Genomic DNA, 20,498 nt, shown 5'->3' on the forward strand with positions numbered 1-20,498 from the left:
GCGATGATCACAACATATGCCAAGGCAGGGCATCTGGAAGAAGAAAAGAATCTCTTCGATCGAATGCCACACTGGACGTTGATCTCGTGGAACATCATGTTTGTTGCTTACGCCACTGATCTTGATCTAAACGGTGTACTTGATCTGCTCGATTCCATGCAGGAGAGAAACGTATTTACGTGGAACACGATGATCACTGCATTTGCCCAAGAAGGGCAGTTGTAGGCCGCAAAGTCAATATTCCGGATTGGAATCTCGCTACCTGGACGACAATGCTGCAGGCCTATGCCCAAATGGGGCACCTCTCCGACGCTTGGGCGGTGTTCCGGTCCATGCCGGAGCATGACGTGATATGCTGGATCGCAATTCTCCTTGCGAACTACCAAAACAGCGACCTCGCGAGCACGGAAGCTGTGTTTGATTCCATGCCGGACTGGAGTGCTGCTTCGTGCACGGTGATGCTCCAGGCCCTTTCCGACACTGCAGCAAGTGACGTCTACGATTCGATTACGGACAAGAATGTGGTGGCGGGGACGGTCATGATCACCGCGTATTCCCAGGCGGGAATGTCTACCCACGCCCAGGAGGTTTTCGATTCCATGGAAGAGAAAAACGTGCTGACGTGGAGCTCTCTCATGTCTGCATATGCCCAGGCCGGGCAGATGCCTCAAGCGGAGAATCTCTTTGAGCATGTGCCAGAACGGAACTTGGTGTCGTGTTAAACGATGATATCCGGGTTCGTGAAGAATGGAAACTTAGAGAATGAAAGATTCTGTTTTGATTCCATGCCGGAGCACACGCAGGCAGCGTGGAACGCAAAGGCGACAGCATATACCATTTCCGGGCATCTGGAAGACGCTAAGGAAACGTTCGACGACATGCCCGATCGAGACCAAATCTCCTACACGGCCATGTTCCAATCTTACGCGCAAAACGGAAACATAGGCGAAGGGATATCGCTCGTCTACGCAATGCCGCACAGAGACGTCAAGACCTGGAATGCGATAATGGCAGCACTTGCCCAGAAGGGGTATCTGGATCGCGCGCGCCGGGTGTTCGACGCCATGCCAGAATCCAACGGAGTCTCGTGGAGCGCCATAGTCTCCTGCTACGCGCAGACGGGCCGCGGGGAGTCAGGTGTCCGGATGTTTGCGGCAATGGCGGCAGAGGGATTCCCCGCAGACCAGGTGGCTTGCCTGAGCGGGCTCGTCGCTCAAACCCACATCGGCCGCGTCCCGCAGTGCTGCGCCTTCTTCCGCTCCATGCAACAGGACTTCGGGGTGGCGCCGCTGGCGGAGCACTTGCATGGTGGACTTGCTGGGAAAGGCCGGGCATCCGCTGCTGGCGGCTCCATGCAGACGTCGGGCGGGCCGGCGGCGCGGCCAGGAATCTCTTCGCCGTGGACACTCGAGATTCCGGATCTCACGTGTTGCTGTCCAACATGTGTGCTTATCCAAGTCTACTGCCCGATATTTCCACGCCTTTAGTACTCTTCAATGTGCGATTTTATTTAGATTAACTTAGGTATATTCGCGGATACTTTCGGGGGTGTTTATATACCTAAAGAAAGCAGAGCTGTGGAAAAAGGATGTCTAGTTTTTTGCGAGGATCTCTCCCGTTTCGTCTCGCTGCAAATTCCGGAGCGCTGCAAGAAACTGAGAGGAGGAGGAACTGCAAGCCTGGGGTCGCGCGCTGCTCCTTCTCCTCCTACGCGAGCGGCGGGACGGCGGATCTGTACGCGATGCTGGGCGTGAGCTGCGGCGCCGACGCCTCGGAGATCAAGAGCAGCTACCGCAAGCTCGCGCTGCGCTACCACCCCGACGTCTGCCCGGCCGGCGACCGCGAGCAATGCTCCCGGATGTTCATGCGCGTCCAGGAGGCGTACCAGGTGCTGTGCGACCCGGAGCAGCGCGCGGGCTACGATCTGGCGCTGGTGCGCGGATCGGGATCGTTCCAGCGGCGATCATCCAGCAGCGTGTCATGGCGAGCGCAGGTCGATGCGATCAGGAGGCGACGCCCGAAGAGTGGATCGTGGGCCGCGACGATGCGGACAAACTCGCGCCGCTAGAGCAATGTGTTGTAAACTCTTCCAAAACTAATCCAATCCAAATCATCCCCGTCAACTTTTGTTTGAAAAGTTCAAGGGGACAGGACACCGATCTCGTCACAGCAGCACTCTGGAGTCGTCCGAATCCAATTTTGCTGGCGATGGGGCCCCGCGCCGGCTGCTTTTGGAGCTCGCCCCCGTGGCTCTGGCCTGCCTCAGCATCTCCACCGCCTCTTTCATCGTCGGGCGATCGCCCGGCCTTTCCCTGGTGCAGAAGAGCGCCACTCGCAGCAGCAGTGACATCTCGCTCCTGTCACCCTCGCTCGCGAATTCCCACACCGAGGGATCCGCCAGTACCTCTATGCTGCCGCATTTCTTTGCCCAAGACACTATATTCTGGCCCCTTTCCAAGAACAGCGGGTCCACCGGCGACTTTCCTACCAAAAGCTCCAGAATGACGACGCCAAAGCTGTAGACGTCGCTCTTCTCGTTTACTCGCAGCGTGTAGGCATACTCTGCGCAAAGCCAGCCTGAGAAACGTGCGGAAACACGCAAAACACGTACCAGGAGCAATGTAGCCGTATGATCCGGCGATGGACGACATGGAGCCCGTCTCCACTTGCTTCTCCACGAGCTTGGCGAGGCCAAAGTCCGCGATCCTGGCTTTCACCTCGATGTCGAGGAGGATGTTGTTGGACTTGATGTCCCTGTGGATGATCGCCGGCGAGCAGTCGTGGTGCAAGTACGCCAGGCCCTGCGCCGTCCCGAGAGCGATCTCGTAGCGCGTTTGCCACGAGAGGCTCTCGCTGGGCCGCCTGTAGAGCATGTCTCCCAGGCTCCCGTTCGCCATGAACTCGTACACCAGGAGGTCGCAGTCGTCGAGCTTGAAGAAGGCGTGGAGCTTGACGATGTTCCGGTGCTTCACCTGGCCAGCGGTCTTAAGCTCGCGCAGGGAGCTTCGGTCGTCCACTGCGCTTCTTTCACCCTGTACGAGCTGGAGCTTCTTCACGGCGAACTCCAGTCCGGATGGCAGCTTTGCTTTGTAGACCGTCCCATAGGCACCCTGTCCGATGACGAAGCGCGAGTGGAAGTTGTCCGTCGCGGCGACCAAAGCCTCGTACGTGATCCCTCTCCTACGATCGCCGAAGACGAGGCTGGTCTGCCTGTGCGCCGACGCTCTCTTCCACGCGTAGCAGCATGCCACGATCGCCACCGAGGCTATGAGCGCGCTGCCGACGATGATTCCCACAAGTCCTGCCGTCGGTATTCTCCTCGTCGTCCCGCTACCGCTCTCGTCACTGGCGCAAGGACTCAAAGCTTGCGAGCCGCACAAGCCACTGTTTCCCAGAAAGGAGCTGTTGAATCTTTGCTGCGATCGCCATCCATCCGGGAGACGTCCGCTCAACTGGTTGAAAGAAACGTTAAGAACCTCCAAGCTTCTCAGCTGGTCGAGCTGGGACGGTATCACTCCGGTGAGCATGTTGTAGGACAGATCCAGCGTTTGCAGCCTCGTCAACGCAGCCAACTGAGGTGGAATCGTGCCGGCGAGCTCATTTCCGTGAAGATCCAGAACGCTCAGAGACTCTAACGAGCCAAGCTGGACGGGAATCCGACCCTGTAACCTGTTCTTCGCCACGTCCAAAGTTATCAAGTTCCGCAGTTCCATCCAGAAAGTTGGCAGCTCTCCCTCGAGCGCATTTCCGTGAAGGATGAGGTCCATCAGCCCGGTAAGGTTGCTGATGCCTGTCGGTATCGCTCCACTGAGATTGTTGCGGCTGAGATCTAGCTGGAGGAGCTCCGAGAGCCGACCGACGGTAGGAAAGATGGAGCCAGTGAGATGGTTCCCCGACGCGTTGAAAAGCGTGAGCTCCTCGAGGTGCTGGAGAGAGTCTGGAATGGAGCCAGAGAGCTGGTTGTCATGCACCAGAAGCGCCGTCAGCCTGAAGCACTTGCCGAGCTCCTCCGGGATGGATCCGTTGAAACTGTTGTCCGAGACGTCCATGTAAGTCAAGTTGGTATTGTCGCCAAACTCGCGGGGGATAGCTCCCGAGAGGCGGTTCGTGCCGAGGAAAATCCGCCGCAAGCTCTTGCAACCCGCCAGGCCCACAGGGATCCCCCCGGTCAACCTGTTTCTCTCGAGGCTGATCGCGGACAGGGAACCGCTCGAGCAAAGTCCGGGAGGAATGGTTCCTTCGAGGCTGTTGTTTGCAGAGTGTACGATTGTCAGCATCCCGTTATCTCCGAGTCTTTGCGGAAGTGGTCCACTGAGATCGTTGCTTTGCAAGTAGAGGCGCTGCCAAGCCATGTCCCCGAATCGCGAAGGAATTCCTCCGGTCAAGTAGTTCTCCGACAAGTCCATGACGGACAGCTGAGAGCAGTTGCCCAACTCCTCGGGGATGCTTCCACTGAGCTGGTTGGTTCTCGCTTGGAAGGTTTCTAAGCTCGTCAGCTGCCCGAATTCTCTGGGGATCCCACCACCAAGACCATTCTCCGAGATGTCCACGTACACTAGCTTCTCCAGCCCCGACAAACTCCGAGGGATTTCTCCAGACAAGTGATTCATGTTGAGTACGAGGGCGGTCAAGTTCTTGCAGTCACCGAGCTCGGCTGGAATGCTGCCAGAAAAACCATTGTCCGCGAGCTGTAGAACCGACAAGCTGGCCAGCTTTCCAAGCTCCGGAGGAATCCGGCCCTCGAGCTGGTTTGTGTTGACGTCGATATGTTCCAGGCGGGTGCAGTTGGCAAGCTCGGCGGGGAGCTCTCCCGAGAAGCCATTATCAAACAGCTGGAGCGACTGGAGCCTGGTTAAGTTCCCGAGCTCTCGCGGTATGATCCCGGACAAGTTGTTCGTCCCGAGGAGCAAAGTCGAGAGGTTGGCACACCTTCCAAGGCTGGGAGGAATGCCGCCGGTGAACTGGTTCTCCTGGAGGATGAGCACGTCGAGATGGACCAGGCTGCCGATCCCAGCGGGGATCTCCCCGTTCATCTTGTTGCTAAAGAGATGCAAGTTCTGGAGCATCGTGAGCCTGCCAATGTCCGGGGGGATCTCTCCAGTGAGATTGTTCTGGTAGAGCACGAGAATCTCCAGCTTCACCATCCTTGTGATCGAGGAAGGGATGCCCCCCTCGAGCTGGTTGACACTCAAGTCGATGAACGTCATGTTTGCGCAGTTCCCGAGCTCCGGAGGGATCCTCCCGGTGATGTGAGTGTTGTTGCTGAGATCGAGCTGCTCGAGGCTGGCGCACTGCCCAATCTCGCCGGGAATCTCACCGTCGAGCCAATTGTATGACATGTTGAGGAAGCGCAAGCTCCTGAGCCTGCCCAGCGCCGGAGAGATGCTTCCCGCAAGATTCAACCCCTGGATCGTCACGTTGAGCACAGCATCGTTGTCGCGGCTTCGGCCATCGCTGGCGCAGGTCACGCCGATCCACTGGGAGCAGGGCCGGGACTCATTCCAGCTCGCCAGGCTGCCATTCCTGTCGATAATCGCAGCTTTCACCTCGAGCAGCGCCTGGAGATCGCTCGACAGCGCCGCCGCGAGCCCTGGCAGCAATGCCAGCGCTGCCGCTGCCGCTAGGGCTAGGGCTACAAAGATTTCGATCCAAGAAGAATACCTGGATTGCCCTCGACGAGACATCCACATTGCTCCCGGGGTCGCTGGTACCACGGCTACGATAGGCGAATATCATCGCCTTGCCCATCTCGCTGACGATTAAACTATTGGAAGGCGGCACGGGAAAGCGATAGAATGGGGAAATTTCGTCAACGCGGGCGGGCGCAAACACACTTTGAAGAAAAACTCACTCCTCTGACCCTTATAGAACCCTATGTCCCGCCACGTCAGCACAAAGATATTCGGCGAATAATTTCCGCGATAAAGATAATGTTTATGGTTATGGTAATGGTAATGGCGGAGTAAATAACCAAGAGTTCCGTTACCCAGGCCCACGACGAAAGTTACGAGCTCCAACAGCCTGCGTCTATAAAAACTGGCCACTTTTTTTTTTTCTTGGTTCTCTATTTTTCTCGCTCGTTTACTTTGCTCCATGGAGCTTGCAAACATCTCTGAGCTTCGGCTGCTGCTACTGCTGCTTCTCATGGCTTCTTGCTTCGCGACCGACGATCCGGCGACGGTGGGCGACAATGATCTCGTCGTCGGACGGGTTTTCTGCGACCGATGCATCGAGGGCCGCTTCTCCGAGTACGCAATCTTCGTCAAAGGTAAGTCGTAGTCCTGGATGATCTTGTGAGAACTCTTGCTCAATAGAACTTACCACTGGCGATGGTTTGATCGCGTTCCAGGTGCCAAAGTCGCACTCGAATGCACGCAGCAAGACGGGGGGATTCACGTCGTCGAGGCAGTGACGGACTCGGCCGGAGCGTTCGCCATTCCGGTGGACGAGCCCGGCTCTTCGTGCGCCGTGAAGCTGCTGAGCACTCCCACTCCGCAGTGCAACATCGCGGCCAAGCACGCACAGACGCTCAACGCCAACATGCGCACCAAGGACAACGTTATCTACGTCGGCCTTCTCAGCTTCCGGCCCGAGGAGCCGCTTCCCATCTGTTCCCAAAGGGCTTACTACGCTTCGCCGCCGCTGCCACCCGAGTACTGCTACGCACCACCGGCATACTCTTCTCCAGCACCTGTAAGTCGACCGCCATCACCCCCTCCAGCGTACTCCTCTCCAGCACCGATAAGCCGACCACCATCGCCACCTCCAGCGTACTCTTCACCAGCACCGATAAGTCGACCGTCATCGCCACCTCCGTATGCTTCTCCAGCGCCGATAAGTCGACCACCATCGCCACCACCGTACTCTTCCCCAGCACCAGTTAGTCGGCCACCGTCGCCACCACCTTACTCGTCTCCAGCACCAGTCAGTCGGCCACCATCGCCACCACCTTACTCATCCTCAGCACCGCCAGCTTACTCCTCCCCAGCACCTATAAGTCGACCACCATCGCCGCCACTGTACTCTTCTCCCGCTCCTATAGTCCGCTCCTCCCCGCCCCCGCTCTATTCCTCTCCAGCTCCCACAACTCGTGCTTCACCGCCACCTTTGTACTCTTCCCCGGCTCCGACTGTCCGCTCGTCTCCGCCGCCCCTCTATGGCTCGCCTGGTCCAATTGTTCGGGGACCCCCGCCTCCACTCTACTCATCTCCAGCTCCAACCGCTCGACCATCGCCACCACCACTGTATGGTTCACCGGCTCCAACAGTAAGACCCGCGCCACCGCCAGTTTATTCCTCTCCGGCACCGATTGCTCGAGCTTCACCGCCCCCGTACTAAAGCATCGAACGAGATAGATCGATAGTCTGATTAGCAAAAAAGAGTTAAGAGCATAAAATGAAGAACAGAACTTTGTTACCTATAGAAGTCGAATAAACTTTTTTTTGTCTTGACGCGAGAAAATGTCTGTTCACAAGCTTCGAAAGCCACAGCGCGACACAGCTGTTCCACGAGATATAGTAGCCTAGTAGAAGAAGAAAATTTGGAATTTTACAGAGCACAAGGACTAGACTCTGATCCGCAATTGTGGAGGAGACTGTAGCACCACCACAACTATATAGCTGCTAAAACTTTGGAACACACCTGGGAACCCGAACCGTTATCCAACACACTCTTTTTTTTTCCTTCTCCTGCCAGCTCTTTCAAAAGATGGAAGTCCCTCAAAACAGCCTTCTCCTGAAACTCCTGGTTGTGGCCTGGTACGTCCGCACCATGAGGCCAACACCTATGCCAACGCCCAGGCACATCCCCAGGCCGATACCAACGCCTACCCTGACACCCGCGTTAAACCAGGACATCTCCCCGTCCTCGTTCTCCCCATACCCGGTTGCCTCGGGCAGGAAGAACTTGCTCAGCCCAAGTTCTTGGTTCTCATTACTTGCTTGAATCGTGTCACTCGCATCAACCTGGAGCCACCGCAAAAGGGAAAAAAAAAGCAAACTTTTAGAATAGAAAGCGAAGAAAAGTCTGGCCTACCAACCTCAGAGTCCGTAGCAGCTCTGTTCTGTGAGCGATGACACTCCTCGTCCTCTGGAATGGCATCAAGCATTCCACACCGGGTCACTCTCCGCCGGGCCATGAGATGAACAGTCCGAGTCAAGATTATCGGCGATCCAGAGTGGGAGCCCACAACGCAGATCTCCATTGTCGGTGGTGTGAGGAAGTACTCGTGGCGGCCACGAGTGAAAACACATCCAGCTGATCCCAAAGCACAGTTGCACTCCATATTCCATACAACGCTTCCGGCCTTGTTGGTGGACGAGGACTTCTTCTCCACCTTCTGGAGCACGCCACTGAGAAGAACTTCCTCCTTATCGACAACCTCAAAACCAACAGACCCCACAACATGCAAGTGGTCCGTGCCGACGTAAGTCACCTCCACGGACTCGGTGTCCATCCTGTCCCTCCGGAGAGCCAGAGAAATCTCCTCGGAGGGAGGAATCCGGGCTCCATTCACCTCCAGGTACTTGTCGATCGTCCGCGAGGGGAAGCGCACCACCAGGGAGTCGGGATTCCCATCCAGCGGGCAGTAGCTCACTCGCACATAGAGAACCTTGACCTCGAGCGAGCCCCCCCCTCCGAAATAGCTGCCGCCCTCCATCTTGCTGCTGCCATGGGCCTCCGGTTCCTCCGCGGTGAGATTCATGACTCGTGCGCCTCACAATCGGGGCGACTCCTGCTGCATTTCACCGCCAAAACCGAGAGAAATTTCCCTCTCTCTCTCTCGATTCTTCCCACAGACCTCCAGCCCGCGATTACACCCGGACTGCTGCCGAGCATGCAAGAGGAGATCCGGGCGGGGCGGATGCAAGCACAGGCAGCCGCAACGATCCAAACCCTAGGCGCAGCGCAACAAACAAAGCTCCTTCCCGCAAACAAACCATGGAGGCAGCCCTAATTTCATGTAAGGCAGCAGGGCCTCAATAAATTGGAAACTCTGGGGACCGGCCAAACCGGTGGCTACCACGCGACCGCCACCGGCACGTGGACCTGATGTCCTGCCGCCGTTTGTATGGTCCGCCCATGGCCGTGGGACCTGACCATTAGATTTTCTCTGGCCGCCAATCCCAGCCGCCCATGTAAGATTCCTTTCTCATTTCTATTCTACTTCATCCTAAGCCTGGCTTTTTTTAATCCTCGAGAGCATTGACATGGTTTTGGTATGTGCCTCGTGAGCTGACGTTTTACGTTGCCAAGCTTCTCGTGAAGAAAGAAAAAGAAAAAGAAAAAGAAAAAAAAAAAAAGCGTTCAAGGTCACAAGCTCAAGCTTGTTATTTGAGGCTAAGGAGGAATTTTTCCGGATGCTCCACCATATCCTTCCATTCATTGCAAAACCTTGCGATGGTTGCTCCGTCAATAACCCTGTGATCGGCACCCAACGTCACCTACGCAATTGCCAAGGTGAGAGTTTGATCCTCCTCAGAAGCTTCGAAACGAAGAAACTTACGCTCATAATCGAGGCTGGATAGACTCGGCCCTCCTCATTGAACCTCGGAAGCTTTTGGATTCTTCCCACGGCGAGGATGGCCGCCTCCGGGAGATTGAGCACGGGAGAGCCGAACTTGCCACCAATGGCTCCAAAGTTTGACACGGTTATTGTGCCATTGCTCACGTCGTCTGGGGTCAGCTTGTTGGCCGCGGCCAGCTTTGAGAGCCTCGTTATCTCGTCAGCAATCTGTTGATTTGCATCAAAGAAGCGAGAGAAAAGCTGTTTAGTCGCTCGTAAAGAACACAAGTTTGGAGTTTTACTACCTCTTCCAGTGAAAGCTTCTGGACTTGCTTGATGTTTGGCACTGCCAGGCCAGAATCAGTAGCCATAGCGACTCCAACATTGTGCCATGCTGCATAAAGGATAACAGACAAAGCGCGAAGATCAGATAAAAAAAACTTGAGAAGACACTTACTCTTGCAGCGGATTTCCGACGCGTCCTGGTTGATGTTGCTGTTGAGTATGGGGTACCTGACCAGCGTCAGCGAGAGTGCTTTGATAAGAAACGGGAGGAAAGTAAGCTTGGAGCGAGTTTGTAATTGAAGATGAGCTCTTAATTTGACAAGAGCATCCACATTGATCTCCTCCATGTAATGAAAGTGAGGAACGGCTGCCGCGGCAGCCATGGTTTTGGCCATAATCCGCCTGAAACCTCTGAAAAGAAAAGAAAACAACATAAAGGACTGGTTTCTGGAAAGCGAAAAAAACATCAACCTGACTGGGATGACTTTATCGTCTTGCATCTGCTCGACTCTATCTGCCGAAATCTTGTCAAAGTCGGTAATTTCGTCCGCTGGGACCGTTTCACCAGTCTCGGCGGGTGTCGAGCTGATGCCGGTGATATCGCTTTCCACAGCCTCTTTTACCGAAGCGATTTTCAAGACGTCGTCTTTGAGTACTCTCCCCGCTTCGCCACTGCCAGCAACGTCCTTCAACGCAATGCCAAGCTGCCTTGCCAAGCTGCGAACCGCCGGTGTTGCAAGAACTTCTCGTTCTCGCTGGGAATTCTCCTTCTCTTCGAGCTTGAAACTTCCATCTCCATCCGAGATCATTATCTCCAGCAGAGTCTCTCCGACCCGAAAAAAACCAAAGAAGCAAGGTGTTAGCTTCGACTGGGCTAAGTAGTATCTCTATTACCTTAACCACGGCTCCGGGCATAAAGTTCACTTTTGACACCTTTCCTTTATATCTGCTCGTGATTTCGATGGTGGCCTTGTCACTTTGGACCTCACAAAGCGGCTGGAATTCCTCCACACATTCTCCCTGCGATCCTTTCAGACACCGATTTTTAGTCGAGAACCAAAAGCCTATACTATGAGCATACCTCCTTCACGAACCATCTCACAAGCTCGCAATCTACAATGCCCTCGCCTGTTTGAGCCAGAGGCACCTCCACAATGCCTGCCTCAGACACCACGTTCGCTGCTTCCCCGCTCATCGTGCACAAAAAATTCCGTTGCCTCTACAGTCCAACTTAAAAATCAGATTTTCCAGGACAAGGAAAATCAACCACGAACAAAGAAGCAAACTTACAGGTGGAAAGAATTTCTCAGCCCTTTGCTGCACAAACTGGATCAAAGAAAGAAAGAATGAATGCCTCAGATCAAAGAAGAAACCAGAGAGCACAGCAGAAACTTACAATTTTTGGAAGCTGATTTACACCATCAAGTCTGGATTGACAAGCAGCTGAAGATCTCAGCAGCGCACGGCCTCTGAGCGCTCCAAGCACGCACAAGCGCCTCATCTCTTGAGCTGATTTTCTCGCGCAGCTTTGCTCGCCAATCCCCAAATCCAACAATCCACCTACCTGTGCCTGTTCTCGTCAAGTCCATTCACAATTGGACATGCGGTTTCGTCAGGCAGCATCCGTGACACAAACTAAGAGGGGCAAATTCAACCTGTGTGTAAAAAAAATCAAAAAATGAAAGAAAAAGCATTACCGGATGGGATGATAATCCGGTTTCGTCAGGATAGAAACAAGCTGACACGGAGCTTCGACCCTCACACGCCATTTGCGGAGGCGACGAGGAAGCTGGGAATCGAGCCTGAGACAGTTGTATACTTCACACCAGGTAGGATAGATTCCATTAACTCTTTTCAAAGAGACTAAAACACAGCTCAAACCTTGGCTAGGAACTTGCTTCTCATCATGTATGCCCATTCGAGGCCTGGACAGTAGTGGAGCGGGGGATTGAATCGTCCGTCATCGATATCGTCCGGGAGAAAAGCCCCGTTTTTCAAGAGAAAACGCATCGCCTTCTTGTTGCGTTCTTTCGCAGCGTTGTGGAGTGGAGTCCCTGTGAATGGAAAAATCGAATCAGAGCCTTTTTTCTTGTATGTTTTTGGTGGAAAGAGAGAAGTCGAAACTCACATCCACAGCCACCTCCTTTGGTCCGAGCGTCGATGTTTGCTCCTCTCTCGAGAAGCTCATCGATCACAGATAGGTGGCCCCCAGCCGCAGCCAAGTGAAGAGGTGTAGTTCCCGGCGCCTTTGGGCCAAAAGATGGCTCGTTTGGATCAGCTCCATTCTCCAAAAGTCGCTTCACCTGTAGAACAACAGAGAAAACGTTGTGAAGGAAAGCACGAAAGAGAGGAATTCTGTAGAAAGTACCTCGTCAAGGTCACCCATACGTGCCGCAACGTGAAGATTAGTCCACCCACGATCGTCTCTACTACAGACCTTGTCATTCGCCTCTCGGAAAGAAAGCCGCTTGAGCAAATTCCTCTTCTCACTGATTTTCATTGCCACTTGAAAGAGTGTTCCTAGAGATCACTCTCTCCAGTCGAGCTACTGATTGTCCGCTTGGATTGTTGGCACAAAGATGGGATTTTTAGCGAGAGGTTCCAGGGCCAGGGACGCACGTAGAGTCGGAACGGGGCGAATCTAGACTCCTGAACTCACCGAAAGATTGCATGGCGCCTCCTCCAAGCGCGCAACGAAAATGTGCTCCAAACCCTAGAAAGCAATAGCCACGATTCCGAATCAGTATTGATTCCGGATCAAATTTGATACCCAATCAAACATTGAGCAGTCAGTTCTAGATCTTTCTAATTCTCATTGTTGAAAAAAATTATACAACCTTTCAGCTGAGAAATTTGTATCTTTTCGAAAAACTGATCTTTAGTTTCCGATAATCTTTGCTTTAAAAGTCCACACCTGCGCGTTTGAAAACGCGGCGCGCAGTCGGGGCCGTCCACGTGTACCGGATGATAGTGGCTGCGGACGGCCCCGATTCGAAGCGGCTTTCTTTGTTTCTTTTGTCAGTGCCAGCGTTGACTGGCTATGGCGGACTCTAGACTGCGTGCGATTTTGTCAAGCGCTTGAGCTCTGCCGACCAAGGCTAGCCTAGGGCTTCGCCAGGCCTATTGCCGATCTCGATGCTGCTGCGCCTGATGCGATCTACGATCGTCGGGAGGAGGATCACTGAGCAATGTGCTTGAGACTGCGGCGCCGGGTAAGATTAATCCCTCTCTCTCCTCGGATTCGTGACAAGATACTCCCCTCTAGGCGCCAGCAGATTCCTCCGCGGGCAAAGGCAAGAGCAAGCAATCCAAACGAAGGGTTCGCCATGGATTCTCTTGCGTCAAAGGGAGGGCCAGCCATCCCATGGAAGATTTCTATGTCGCCGAGTACCAGATTCACAGGAACCACGAGCTGGGCTTGTTTGCCATCTACGACGGGCACCTCGGCCACAGTGTTCCCGATTACTTGAAGCGCAATCTCTTCAACAACATTCTCAAAGAGGTGACGAAAACAAATCCATCTTGGTTTCACTCTCGCTGATCGATTGATCGCTACAAAACAGCCAGGATTCTTTACAAACCCGAGCAATGCAATAAGGAAGGCGTACCAGGAGACGGATCAAACCATACTAGCCAAGGCCCCGGAGCTGGGCTCCGGCGGCTCTACTGCAGTGACTGCAATTTTGGTAGACGGATTAAGATTACTGGTGGCCAACATAGGTGACTCCCGCGCCGTGCTGAGCGAGGCCGGCAAGGCTCGCCAGCTCTCGGTCGATCACGAGCCCAGCAACGCCTCGGAGCACAAGAACATCCGGGACAGAGGCGGCTTTGTTCTCAACATGCCAGGTTCTGTAAAACTTGTCTTTGTTCTTCCCGTCGAGCTTGGCAAAGTGATTCTCTTCCTACTTCCAGGCGATGTGCCTCGCGTTGATGGCCAATTGGCCGTAGCTCGAGCTTTCGGCGACAAGAACCTCAAGGATCACTTGAGCGCGGAGCCGGACATTGTCGACGAGCAGCTCTCTCCAGACGCGGAGTTTTTGATACTCGCGAGTGACGGGCTCTGGAAGGTAATCAAGAGTCGGATTTTGCATCGTTTGTTCACGCGCTACATGCAGGTGATGAAGAACCAACACGCTGTGGATTTGATAAAGAAGATCAAGAACCCAAAAAACGCCGCGAAGAGGTTGACGGACGAGGCCCTGGCGCTCAAGAGCATGGACGATATTTCGTGTGTCGTTGTTCGTTTTGTTTGAAAAGATTGATTGTAAGTAAGGAGAAAGGAAAGCAAGAAGAAAGGTTAACTCACTGTATAATATAAACCCATGATTCTTCCCGCTTGGAATTCATCTCTGGGGTTTCTCTCCAGGCGGGCCATGGAAGGAAGGGGGAAAGTTTGCAAGCGGTGCAAGACAACATTCGATCCCGCGCTCAACACGTCGGGATCGTGTCGGTTCCACAGCGCCATGTTTGTGTGCCGCCGACACGACGATCAAAAGAGGCAAGAGAACAAAAACTAGAGTAGGAAAATCAGTGAAATTAAGAGCGCCATGCCAGGTACTACGAATTGGGGCCCGACGAGCCGCCCTACGACGCCAAATTCTACGATTGCTGCGGCGCGGAGGATCCGCATGCCCCCGGGTGCAAAACCCTCCCCCACATTTCTTACGACGACAAAGATCATTGAAAATTTAGGGCTCTTAGTAGAGAGGGATATTCTGTCTACACCTGACAGAATATCCATTGGGCTTGAGAGGGATATTCTGTCTTGTGTGTCTGTTGGCTTGCTCCTTGCACTGACAGGTGGCACTACCAGCGAGTGGCACATCACCTTCAAAGCAAACCTTTTGGTTTTTCTAGGGCTCTTTTTAAGCTCTCTCCCTCGGCCTGGTAGAAGCCGGATCGAGGAGCACTCGTGCATTTTTATTTCCATTCGATTCATTCATATATACATCGCTGATTCGATCATCCTTGATCCCTCCAATCTTCTTCCTCTCTTGATTTTCCCTCTCTCGCGAATTCGGCGATGGCGGCCAGCTCGTGGGTGGATCGCATGCGCGGCGTGTATGGAATGCCGCTGCTGGCGCTGATCGGCGTGGGGTTTTGGGTGCAGGGATTCCGGTGCTTCCCGTGGCTGGCCGTGAATTACCATCTCAAGGACGATCTCCAGCTGAATCCGGGAATGCTCCAGTTCTTGCAGCAAAGCACCAATTTGCCATTTCTTGCCAAGCCACTCTACGGCGTTGTCTCCGACGCCATCTACATCAATGGAGCTCACCGGGTTCCATATCTTATCTTCGCAGGTACGTAGCTTTTTCGATTCCTTTCTCCTTTCTACGTCTTCTTTGATTCTCTTGCGCGTTTTCTTTGATGTACTGTTCTTAGATCTTCTTCCAAGTTTCTTCTAGATAGATTCTTGGTCGGTGTTACCAATTGTTCTTAGAAAACTTACATTCTTTCACTCCTTGCAGGCCTGATACAACTTCTCTCGTGGGGAAGTATCGCGTTTCTCCCCAAAGTCGCCAACTCGATCGGCCTCCTCGCGCTCTACCTCACTCTCAGCAACTTTGGCGTCGCCATTGGCGAGGTCGCAAACGATGCTCTGGTGGCCGAGTGTGGCAAGCGACGGGGGAGCTCCCCAGGTGAGCTCCAGTCCTTCTCAATGGTCGCCTTTTCGCTGGGGGCAACGCTGGGGAACTTGCTGGCCGGGGTAGCACTGAGTAAGCTCCAAACCACGACCATTTTCTCGATGTTCCTCATGGTGGTGACGCTCAACTTTGCCGTCTCATACTCCGTCAGCGAGAAGTCGGTGGTTGCATCGCAGGAGGTCGCTGCAAAGGGTGACAACGACAAGGATCAGCCAAGGAAACATAAACGCAAAAGCATGACACAACAGGCTGTGGAGATGGCAAACCTGGTGAAAAGGCCGGACATACTCCGTCCACTTCTCTGGTTCACCTTGTCGGTCACCATCATCCCTTCGTTGCTCGGCAGCGTCTTCTACTATCAAACCCAGGTTCTCCGCGTCGACTCGTTCTACCTCGGCCTCTCCAAGGCCGTGGCTCAGCTCGGGCTTCTTTTGGCTTCTATATCCTTCAACAGCTACCTCAAGGACGTTCCACTCGCGAAGCTGGCCGCAAGCATCCAGATCGTTCTAGCTTCCTCGATGCTCCTCGATGTTCTCCTCGTCAAGCGGCTCAACTCGCGGCTGCTGGGCGTGACGGACGAGTACTTCGTGCTCTTGTTCGCGGGACTAGTTGAAGCCATAGGCCTGTTCAAGGCTCTTCCCTTCGCGGTGTTGCTGGGAAAGATTTGTCCACCGGGAGCCGAGGGGACGCTCATGGCTGTCTTCTCGGCCTGCCTGTGCCTGGCCAACCTGGCGAGCGGATACTTTGGAGTTGCTCTCGCTGCGCTACTCGGTATTTCTTCACAGAACTTCGACTACTTGGCGCTGGGGATTGTTGTAGAGGCTGCATTCACGCTCGTGCCGGTGTTCTTCACTGGCGCCTTGCAACAACAACGGCTGAAGAAAGAAGAATAGACTCTGGAACTGAGAAGTGTAAATACTGAGATGGAAAATAAGTAAATTACCTATCATACAAGTACAAGTTCCATTGCTCACTGGAGCATTTGCGTCCAATCGTGAGGCCTCCACTGCTGCAGGAACTCTTTCACAGCAGTCGCTTGATGATCGAATGACGCGTGCTTTGCCTTCTGGTGCATCGTCTCCTGGGGAAGCTTGAGCATGCCGATGAGAACGTTCCGACCAAAGTTGCTGTCGAAGTCCTCTTCGTTGTCAATCACATGGCAATAGCCGCCTTCCAGCCCGAACTCCACATGAAAGTACGGAAAGTTCTTTGGTATGGAGGAGCGAAGCCCCTTGCCTCTGGTGTCTATAAGCTTCTTCGCGTTGTGCTGGCTCCATTCATCTTCGGCCTCGTCGATTGCCTGGTCATTACACGGTGTCAGTGAAGTTATTCCGGCAGTGATCGACGTAAGGACTTGCCTTTTTGAAGTAAAGCGGACCTTGCTGGAGTACGTTGGGAGGAACGGGGATGCATTCGACCAGACAATGCCTACGTTGCTGCGAGAGATTCATGGCCGTTTCTAGAAATATCACATCCTTCTCTTGCTCCTTGAACATCTTGAGCAGGCACTTTTTGAAGTTCCGAATCTCATCCCAAACATCGTCATCAACGTTCCTTGTAGAGCCTTCGTGCTATTAAATCAAACGCGAGCTTTAGCATTTAGTGAAAACTTTGAAAGAAAGAGCTTACTTGCGAAGGAACAATGTAGCAATGTCCCGGTACAAGTGAAGACGTAGGAGGAAGCATCAAGTACGTGAAGTTGCCAATCGCGATTGTTAGATGTTTCGGCCTCGACGAGTTCTCAAAGCAATACCGGCAGCGCTCGTTCTGTGTCTGAATACGATTGTACTGAGAGACCGCGCTGTTCTTGGCCTTCGTCATTCCCTTCCTTGCCGACTTTTTCTTATAAGCATCGCTTTCGATTCCAACGTCGTCGTACTCATCGTCGGCTTGATACCTCTCCCTCGAGCGATAAATCTTTGACGCAAGGAACGCATCGGAATCCTTGTTTTCTTGAGCATGTCTCTGGATGGCAGTGATTTTCTTCATCGCCGCATCATCGCCGCCAGCCGAAGTTTTAACCTTGTCACCATCGGAATCTTTGTTTTGCGCACGTCTCTGGATTGCAGCTATCTTCCTCTTCACAGGATCATCATCAGCTGTCGGTTGATCGACCTCTGGTCCCTTGCTTTCGCGAGCACGTCCTTGGATTGCCGCATCATGACCTGATCTGTCATAGTTTGAATCCTTGCTTTCGCGAACACGTCTCTGAATGGTAGCGACCTTGTTCTTTACAGCATCATCACCACCACCACTCGATTGATCCGGCTTGTCTCTATCCGTCTTCTCCTGCATCTGTTTAAACTTCTCCATAAAGCTCCCATCGTTCTCAAATATGTTGTAAGACGCTGCCGCGGCCTTGAGGACTGCAGAGTCCTCGGAGCGCATGGTATCCCTCCTCTGTGACTTCCATTTGAGTGATCCATCCACCCTCGGAGCTCTCATCCGAGAACCTTCCCTCGCAGACCGAGAATCTTCTTTCGCAGGCTCATCCTCTGAGCGTCCTGCCTCCTGTTCCTGCTCGTACTTACGTTTTCTGTCGCGAATAGCATGGAGATGTGCGTTGGAATGTGCCGCTCGCTTGTTACTTACGCGAGAGAACGCATCAAACGATCCCCATCGATCACTGATAACCTGTATCCCCTCAATTCATAAGCCACGAGAAGTAAAGAGGAAAATGGAAGAGAAACACTTACATCTGGAAGACTCGCTCCTTCTCGTGCCGCACGCTCTTGAGCACGCTTTAATCCCTTGAGAAGCCAACTAGCACCCCCATCGCCGACACCTCCGGGAACTCGTCGAGCTACATGTTCTTCTTCTGGAAATCCTTCGCCGCCATCTTTCCAGTGTGGATTGAGCTCCTTTGAATTCGAGGGAGGTTTCTGTTCATTTCATCCATGCGTGATTGTGAGGAAACGAAAACGGGACTAGAATTTCTAACCTCGTCGCGCTCTGCCTTGGAAGGAGCAATCTCTTCCTTGGGGACGGCTCGTTGAGGCCTGCTTGGCGCCACTGACATCCATTCCAAGCCAGCGTTCTTCCGCTTGGCAAGCATCTCTGGATCATCGGCATCGGCCGTCTTTCCCTCGCGATCCACATCCTGTAAGAGAGCTCGGCGGAGTGAGCGCTAGAATAATCTCGATCTACGAGCTTACATTTGAAGACGACGCGACAGAATCCCTGGAGACGAATCGCACCGCGCCAAGCATCCTGTGCCTCTCTGGGCAAATGCTTCTAGGGTTCTTCACGGAGAATATTCTCAACAATTCCATAGTCCGCATTAGGGCTCTTAGGCGCGATGGAGTGTTTGCAGGCCGCGAGCTCGTTCCCGCTTGGATTTCGGTAAGCCAGATGCAATTGCCTTCTCTCAGCACCTAATCTTCCGGTCCAGGAAGGCGCCCATGGCAGAGCAGATCGAGAGCCCGGATTACTGCTCCTCGAGCCTTAGCAGTGGAGAGCAGGCCGGATTTCTTTCTTCTAGAGCTCGCAGAGAAGCTCGAGGACAGCGTGAGCAAGGGTGCTGGGGAGGAGAGGAGGAGCAATCTCGTCTTGAAAGCCTTGCGGGATGGATCGGCCGAGGTCGCGGTTACGTGTAAGTGGCCTAGCAGCAAAGACGAAGCTTACAGGTTCACAAACGTGAAGTTTCTCAAGGATTCAGAGATCCAGCCGCTGATAATTGGTGGAGATGAAGTGGAGAGCTTGAGCTTTGAGGGCATGGAAGACGAAGAAGGTGAGAGCATCAGGCTGGTCTTCGTGGATGGGATCCTTTCTCCGGAATTGTCGAAAGTCGAAGGAGTTCCTCCTGAAGTTTACGTTGGAAGTATACTCGCTGCTCCGGATGAGAAGCTCCAGAAGTACGTCGTCCCCAGGATCTCACAGGCGTCAACCTTGATAGACAAGGATGCTTTCGTCTCCCTGAATGGAATTGGAGCGCTGGATCTGGGTGTGGTGCTGGTTCCCAAGGACTTGAAGCTGGAGAAGCCTATCCACGTTGTCTACTATTCGACTCCTCGCAAGAACTTGAAGAACCAGCTTGAACCTCAAGTCGTGTCAATGACAAATCCAAGGCTGCTCGTGGTGGCCTCCGAAGGAGCAACGGTCCATCTGGTTGAGGAGTTCAGAGGAGGAACAGAGGAGAGCTCTCACTGGACGAATTCCGTGTGTGAGATTGTTATCGAGTCGGGAGCTTCAGTGTCGCACGACTTGATACAAACTCAAGGGCGATCTTCTGTGAGCATGAAAAAGACTTATGTCTCACAGGTAAATTCTCTTTCTCTTGCCGCTATTCTGGATGATTGACATTGGGCCTTCCAGGAGAAAGCTAGTAGCTACAAGTGCGTGGACGTGGAACTTGGGAGCAAGCTAAGCAGGCACAATCTCCACATTGAGCAGCTTGGTTCCGACACTAAAACGGAGATGTTAACGTTCCTGTTGTGCGGTCGTGATCAGGTGCAAGACCTCCATAGCCGGTTGATACTGAACCATCCCAGAGGCTATGCAAGACAACTCCAGAAGTGCATTGTCATGAACTCAACAGGACATGGTGTGTTTGATGGCAACATTCGCGTAAACAGGTAAAATACTCTTTTTTTCTTTATTTTCTGCTTTTGCTTACGCACCAAGTCTGGATTCATAGGGATGCGCAGCAAACTGATGCTGGCCAGTTGAGTAGATCCCTGTTACTTGCTCCGAGAGCTACAGTGAATGCGAAGCCGAGCCTTCAGATAAATGCCGATGATGTCAAGTGCACCCACGGTGTAGCCATCAGTGACTTGGATGAAGACCAACTGTTTTACTTCCGAGCTCGTGGGATAGATGCTCAAACAGCACGCAGTGCGTTAGTGTTCTCCTTTGGAGCTGAAGTGATTGAGAAGCTGGAGAGTAAGACGATGCAGAAAAGCGTGGAAGAGTTGCTTAAAAGTTTGCTGCTTCGTGAAGGAGCTATATGATTCGCTATAAGACCAGAAATTTGCTTGGTTGTTTTAATGTGAAAAGCTTAGCTTGGTGGCAAATGGTTCAGATAGGATAAATACTATAGGATCAGTTCAGATCTACTGCGATTG

General features: G+C 53.2%; 12 protein-coding genes across 15 annotated transcripts; 7 read left to right on the forward strand and 5 right to left on the reverse strand.

Moving 5' to 3' along the window:
- Nucleotides 1–725: 725 nt before the first annotated feature.
- On the forward strand, nt 726–1,487 carry LOC9654224 (pentatricopeptide repeat-containing protein At2g35030, mitochondrial). The gene has a single exon (XM_002964245.2). It carries the CDS (start codon nt 726–728, stop codon nt 1,485–1,487), a length of 762 nt encoding a protein of 253 aa, XP_002964291.2.
- A 76-nt stretch (nt 1,488–1,563) lies between these two features.
- On the forward strand, nt 1,564–2,095 carry LOC9654225 (chaperone protein dnaJ 20, chloroplastic). The gene has a single exon (XM_002964246.2). The coding sequence runs from the start codon at nt 1,589–1,591 to the stop codon at nt 2,066–2,068; it is 480 nt and encodes a 159-aa protein (XP_002964292.2). The 5' UTR covers nt 1,564–1,588; the 3' UTR covers nt 2,069–2,095.
- Nucleotides 2,096–2,110: 15 nt separating this feature from the next.
- On the reverse strand, nt 2,111–6,299 carry LOC9654226 (LRR receptor-like serine/threonine-protein kinase RCH1). The gene is made up of 2 exons (XM_024668690.1): nt 2,612–6,299; nt 2,111–2,562 (listed from the first exon to the last, which is right to left on the reverse strand). Exons 1-2 carry the CDS (start codon nt 5,688–5,690, stop codon nt 2,165–2,167), a joined length of 3,477 nt encoding a protein of 1,158 aa, XP_024524458.1. The 5' UTR covers nt 5,691–6,299; the 3' UTR covers nt 2,111–2,164.
- Nucleotides 6,094–7,360, forward strand: LOC9654998 (extensin-1). Its single transcript, XM_024669064.1, has 2 exons — nt 6,094–6,268; nt 6,299–7,360. Exons 1-2 carry the CDS (start codon nt 6,094–6,096, stop codon nt 7,336–7,338), a joined length of 1,215 nt encoding a protein of 404 aa, XP_024524832.1. The 3' UTR covers nt 7,339–7,360.
- Nucleotides 7,361–7,526: 166 nt separating this feature from the next.
- On the reverse strand, nt 7,527–8,942 carry LOC9654227 (uncharacterized protein At1g01500). The gene is made up of 2 exons (XM_024668694.1): nt 8,039–8,942; nt 7,527–7,964 (listed from the first exon to the last, which is right to left on the reverse strand). Exons 1-2 carry the CDS (start codon nt 8,702–8,704, stop codon nt 7,719–7,721), a joined length of 912 nt encoding a protein of 303 aa, XP_024524462.1. The 5' UTR covers nt 8,705–8,942; the 3' UTR covers nt 7,527–7,718.
- Nucleotides 8,943–9,106: 164 nt separating this feature from the next.
- Nucleotides 9,107–11,594, reverse strand: LOC9654999 (lipoamide acyltransferase component of branched-chain alpha-keto acid dehydrogenase complex, mitochondrial). Of its 3 annotated transcripts, XM_024668691.1 has the most exons (10): nt 11,488–11,594; nt 11,187–11,425; nt 11,081–11,116; nt 10,872–11,009; nt 10,685–10,810; nt 10,262–10,623; nt 9,963–10,201; nt 9,811–9,899; nt 9,506–9,733; nt 9,107–9,443 (listed from the first exon to the last, which is right to left on the reverse strand). In XM_024668691.1, the coding sequence occupies exons 2-10, from the start codon at nt 11,289–11,291 to the stop codon at nt 9,330–9,332; spliced, it is 1,437 nt and encodes a 478-aa protein (XP_024524459.1). In that variant the 5' UTR covers nt 11,292–11,425; nt 11,488–11,594; the 3' UTR covers nt 9,107–9,329. The 3 variants fall into 3 exon arrangements, with proteins under 3 accessions (XP_024524459.1, XP_024524460.1, XP_024524461.1); XM_024668692.1 differs by lacking the exon at nt 11,488–11,594 and having other exon boundaries at nt 11,187–11,454; XM_024668693.1 differs by lacking the exons at nt 11,081–11,116; nt 11,187–11,425; nt 11,488–11,594 and having other exon boundaries at nt 10,685–10,818; nt 10,872–11,003.
- Nucleotides 11,595–11,606: 12 nt separating this feature from the next.
- On the reverse strand, nt 11,607–12,503 carry LOC9655000 (phytochrome-interacting ankyrin-repeat protein 1). The gene is made up of 3 exons (XM_002964639.2): nt 12,159–12,503; nt 11,919–12,093; nt 11,607–11,844 (listed from the first exon to the last, which is right to left on the reverse strand). Exons 1-3 carry the CDS (start codon nt 12,288–12,290, stop codon nt 11,666–11,668), a joined length of 486 nt encoding a protein of 161 aa, XP_002964685.1. The 5' UTR covers nt 12,291–12,503; the 3' UTR covers nt 11,607–11,665.
- A 317-nt stretch (nt 12,504–12,820) lies between these two features.
- LOC9655001 (probable protein phosphatase 2C 44) lies at nt 12,821–14,123 on the forward strand. The gene is made up of 5 exons (XM_002964248.2): nt 12,821–13,002; nt 13,056–13,292; nt 13,354–13,636; nt 13,703–13,857; nt 13,906–14,123. The coding sequence occupies exons 1-5, from the start codon at nt 12,979–12,981 to the stop codon at nt 14,041–14,043; spliced, it is 837 nt and encodes a 278-aa protein (XP_002964294.2). The 5' UTR covers nt 12,821–12,978; the 3' UTR covers nt 14,044–14,123.
- LOC112344360 lies at nt 14,096–14,644 on the forward strand. The gene is made up of 2 exons (XM_024668927.1): nt 14,096–14,288; nt 14,345–14,644. The coding sequence occupies exons 1-2, from the start codon at nt 14,113–14,115 to the stop codon at nt 14,472–14,474; spliced, it is 306 nt and encodes a 101-aa protein (XP_024524695.1). The 5' UTR covers nt 14,096–14,112; the 3' UTR covers nt 14,475–14,644.
- Nucleotides 14,645–14,682: 38 nt separating this feature from the next.
- LOC9654228 (probable folate-biopterin transporter 7) lies at nt 14,683–16,408 on the forward strand. The gene is made up of 2 exons (XM_002964249.2): nt 14,683–15,090; nt 15,259–16,408. Exons 1-2 carry the CDS (start codon nt 14,814–14,816, stop codon nt 16,326–16,328), a joined length of 1,347 nt encoding a protein of 448 aa, XP_002964295.2. The 5' UTR covers nt 14,683–14,813; the 3' UTR covers nt 16,329–16,408.
- LOC9654229 (CWF19-like protein 2) lies at nt 15,123–18,663 on the reverse strand. Of its 2 annotated transcripts, XR_002991662.1 has the most exons (8): nt 18,591–18,663; nt 18,377–18,535; nt 18,132–18,317; nt 17,065–18,069; nt 16,794–17,006; nt 16,379–16,735; nt 15,702–16,331; nt 15,123–15,618 (listed from the first exon to the last, which is right to left on the reverse strand). XR_002991662.1 is itself a non-coding variant. In XM_024668925.1 (6 exons), the coding sequence occupies exons 1-6, from the start codon at nt 18,642–18,644 to the stop codon at nt 16,406–16,408; spliced, it is 1,947 nt and encodes a 648-aa protein (XP_024524693.1). In that variant the 5' UTR covers nt 18,645–18,663; the 3' UTR covers nt 16,346–16,405. The 2 variants fall into 2 exon arrangements, 1 of the variants encoding a protein (XP_024524693.1); XM_024668925.1 differs by lacking the exons at nt 15,123–15,618; nt 15,702–16,331 and having other exon boundaries at nt 16,346–16,735.
- A 51-nt stretch (nt 18,664–18,714) lies between these two features.
- Nucleotides 18,715–20,447, forward strand: LOC9655002 (protein ABCI7, chloroplastic). The gene is made up of 4 exons (XM_002964250.2): nt 18,715–18,777; nt 18,831–19,695; nt 19,750–20,009; nt 20,072–20,447. The coding sequence occupies exons 1-4, from the start codon at nt 18,734–18,736 to the stop codon at nt 20,382–20,384; spliced, it is 1,482 nt and encodes a 493-aa protein (XP_002964296.2). The 5' UTR covers nt 18,715–18,733; the 3' UTR covers nt 20,385–20,447.
- The last annotated feature ends 51 nt before the right edge of the window (nt 20,448–20,498 follow it).

Source organism: Selaginella moellendorffii, unplaced genomic scaffold (genome assembly GCF_000143415.4).
Source record: "Selaginella moellendorffii unplaced genomic scaffold, v1.0 SELMOscaffold_4, whole genome shotgun sequence".
NCBI classification, from domain to species: domain Eukaryota; kingdom Viridiplantae; phylum Streptophyta; class Lycopodiopsida; order Selaginellales; family Selaginellaceae; genus Selaginella; species Selaginella moellendorffii.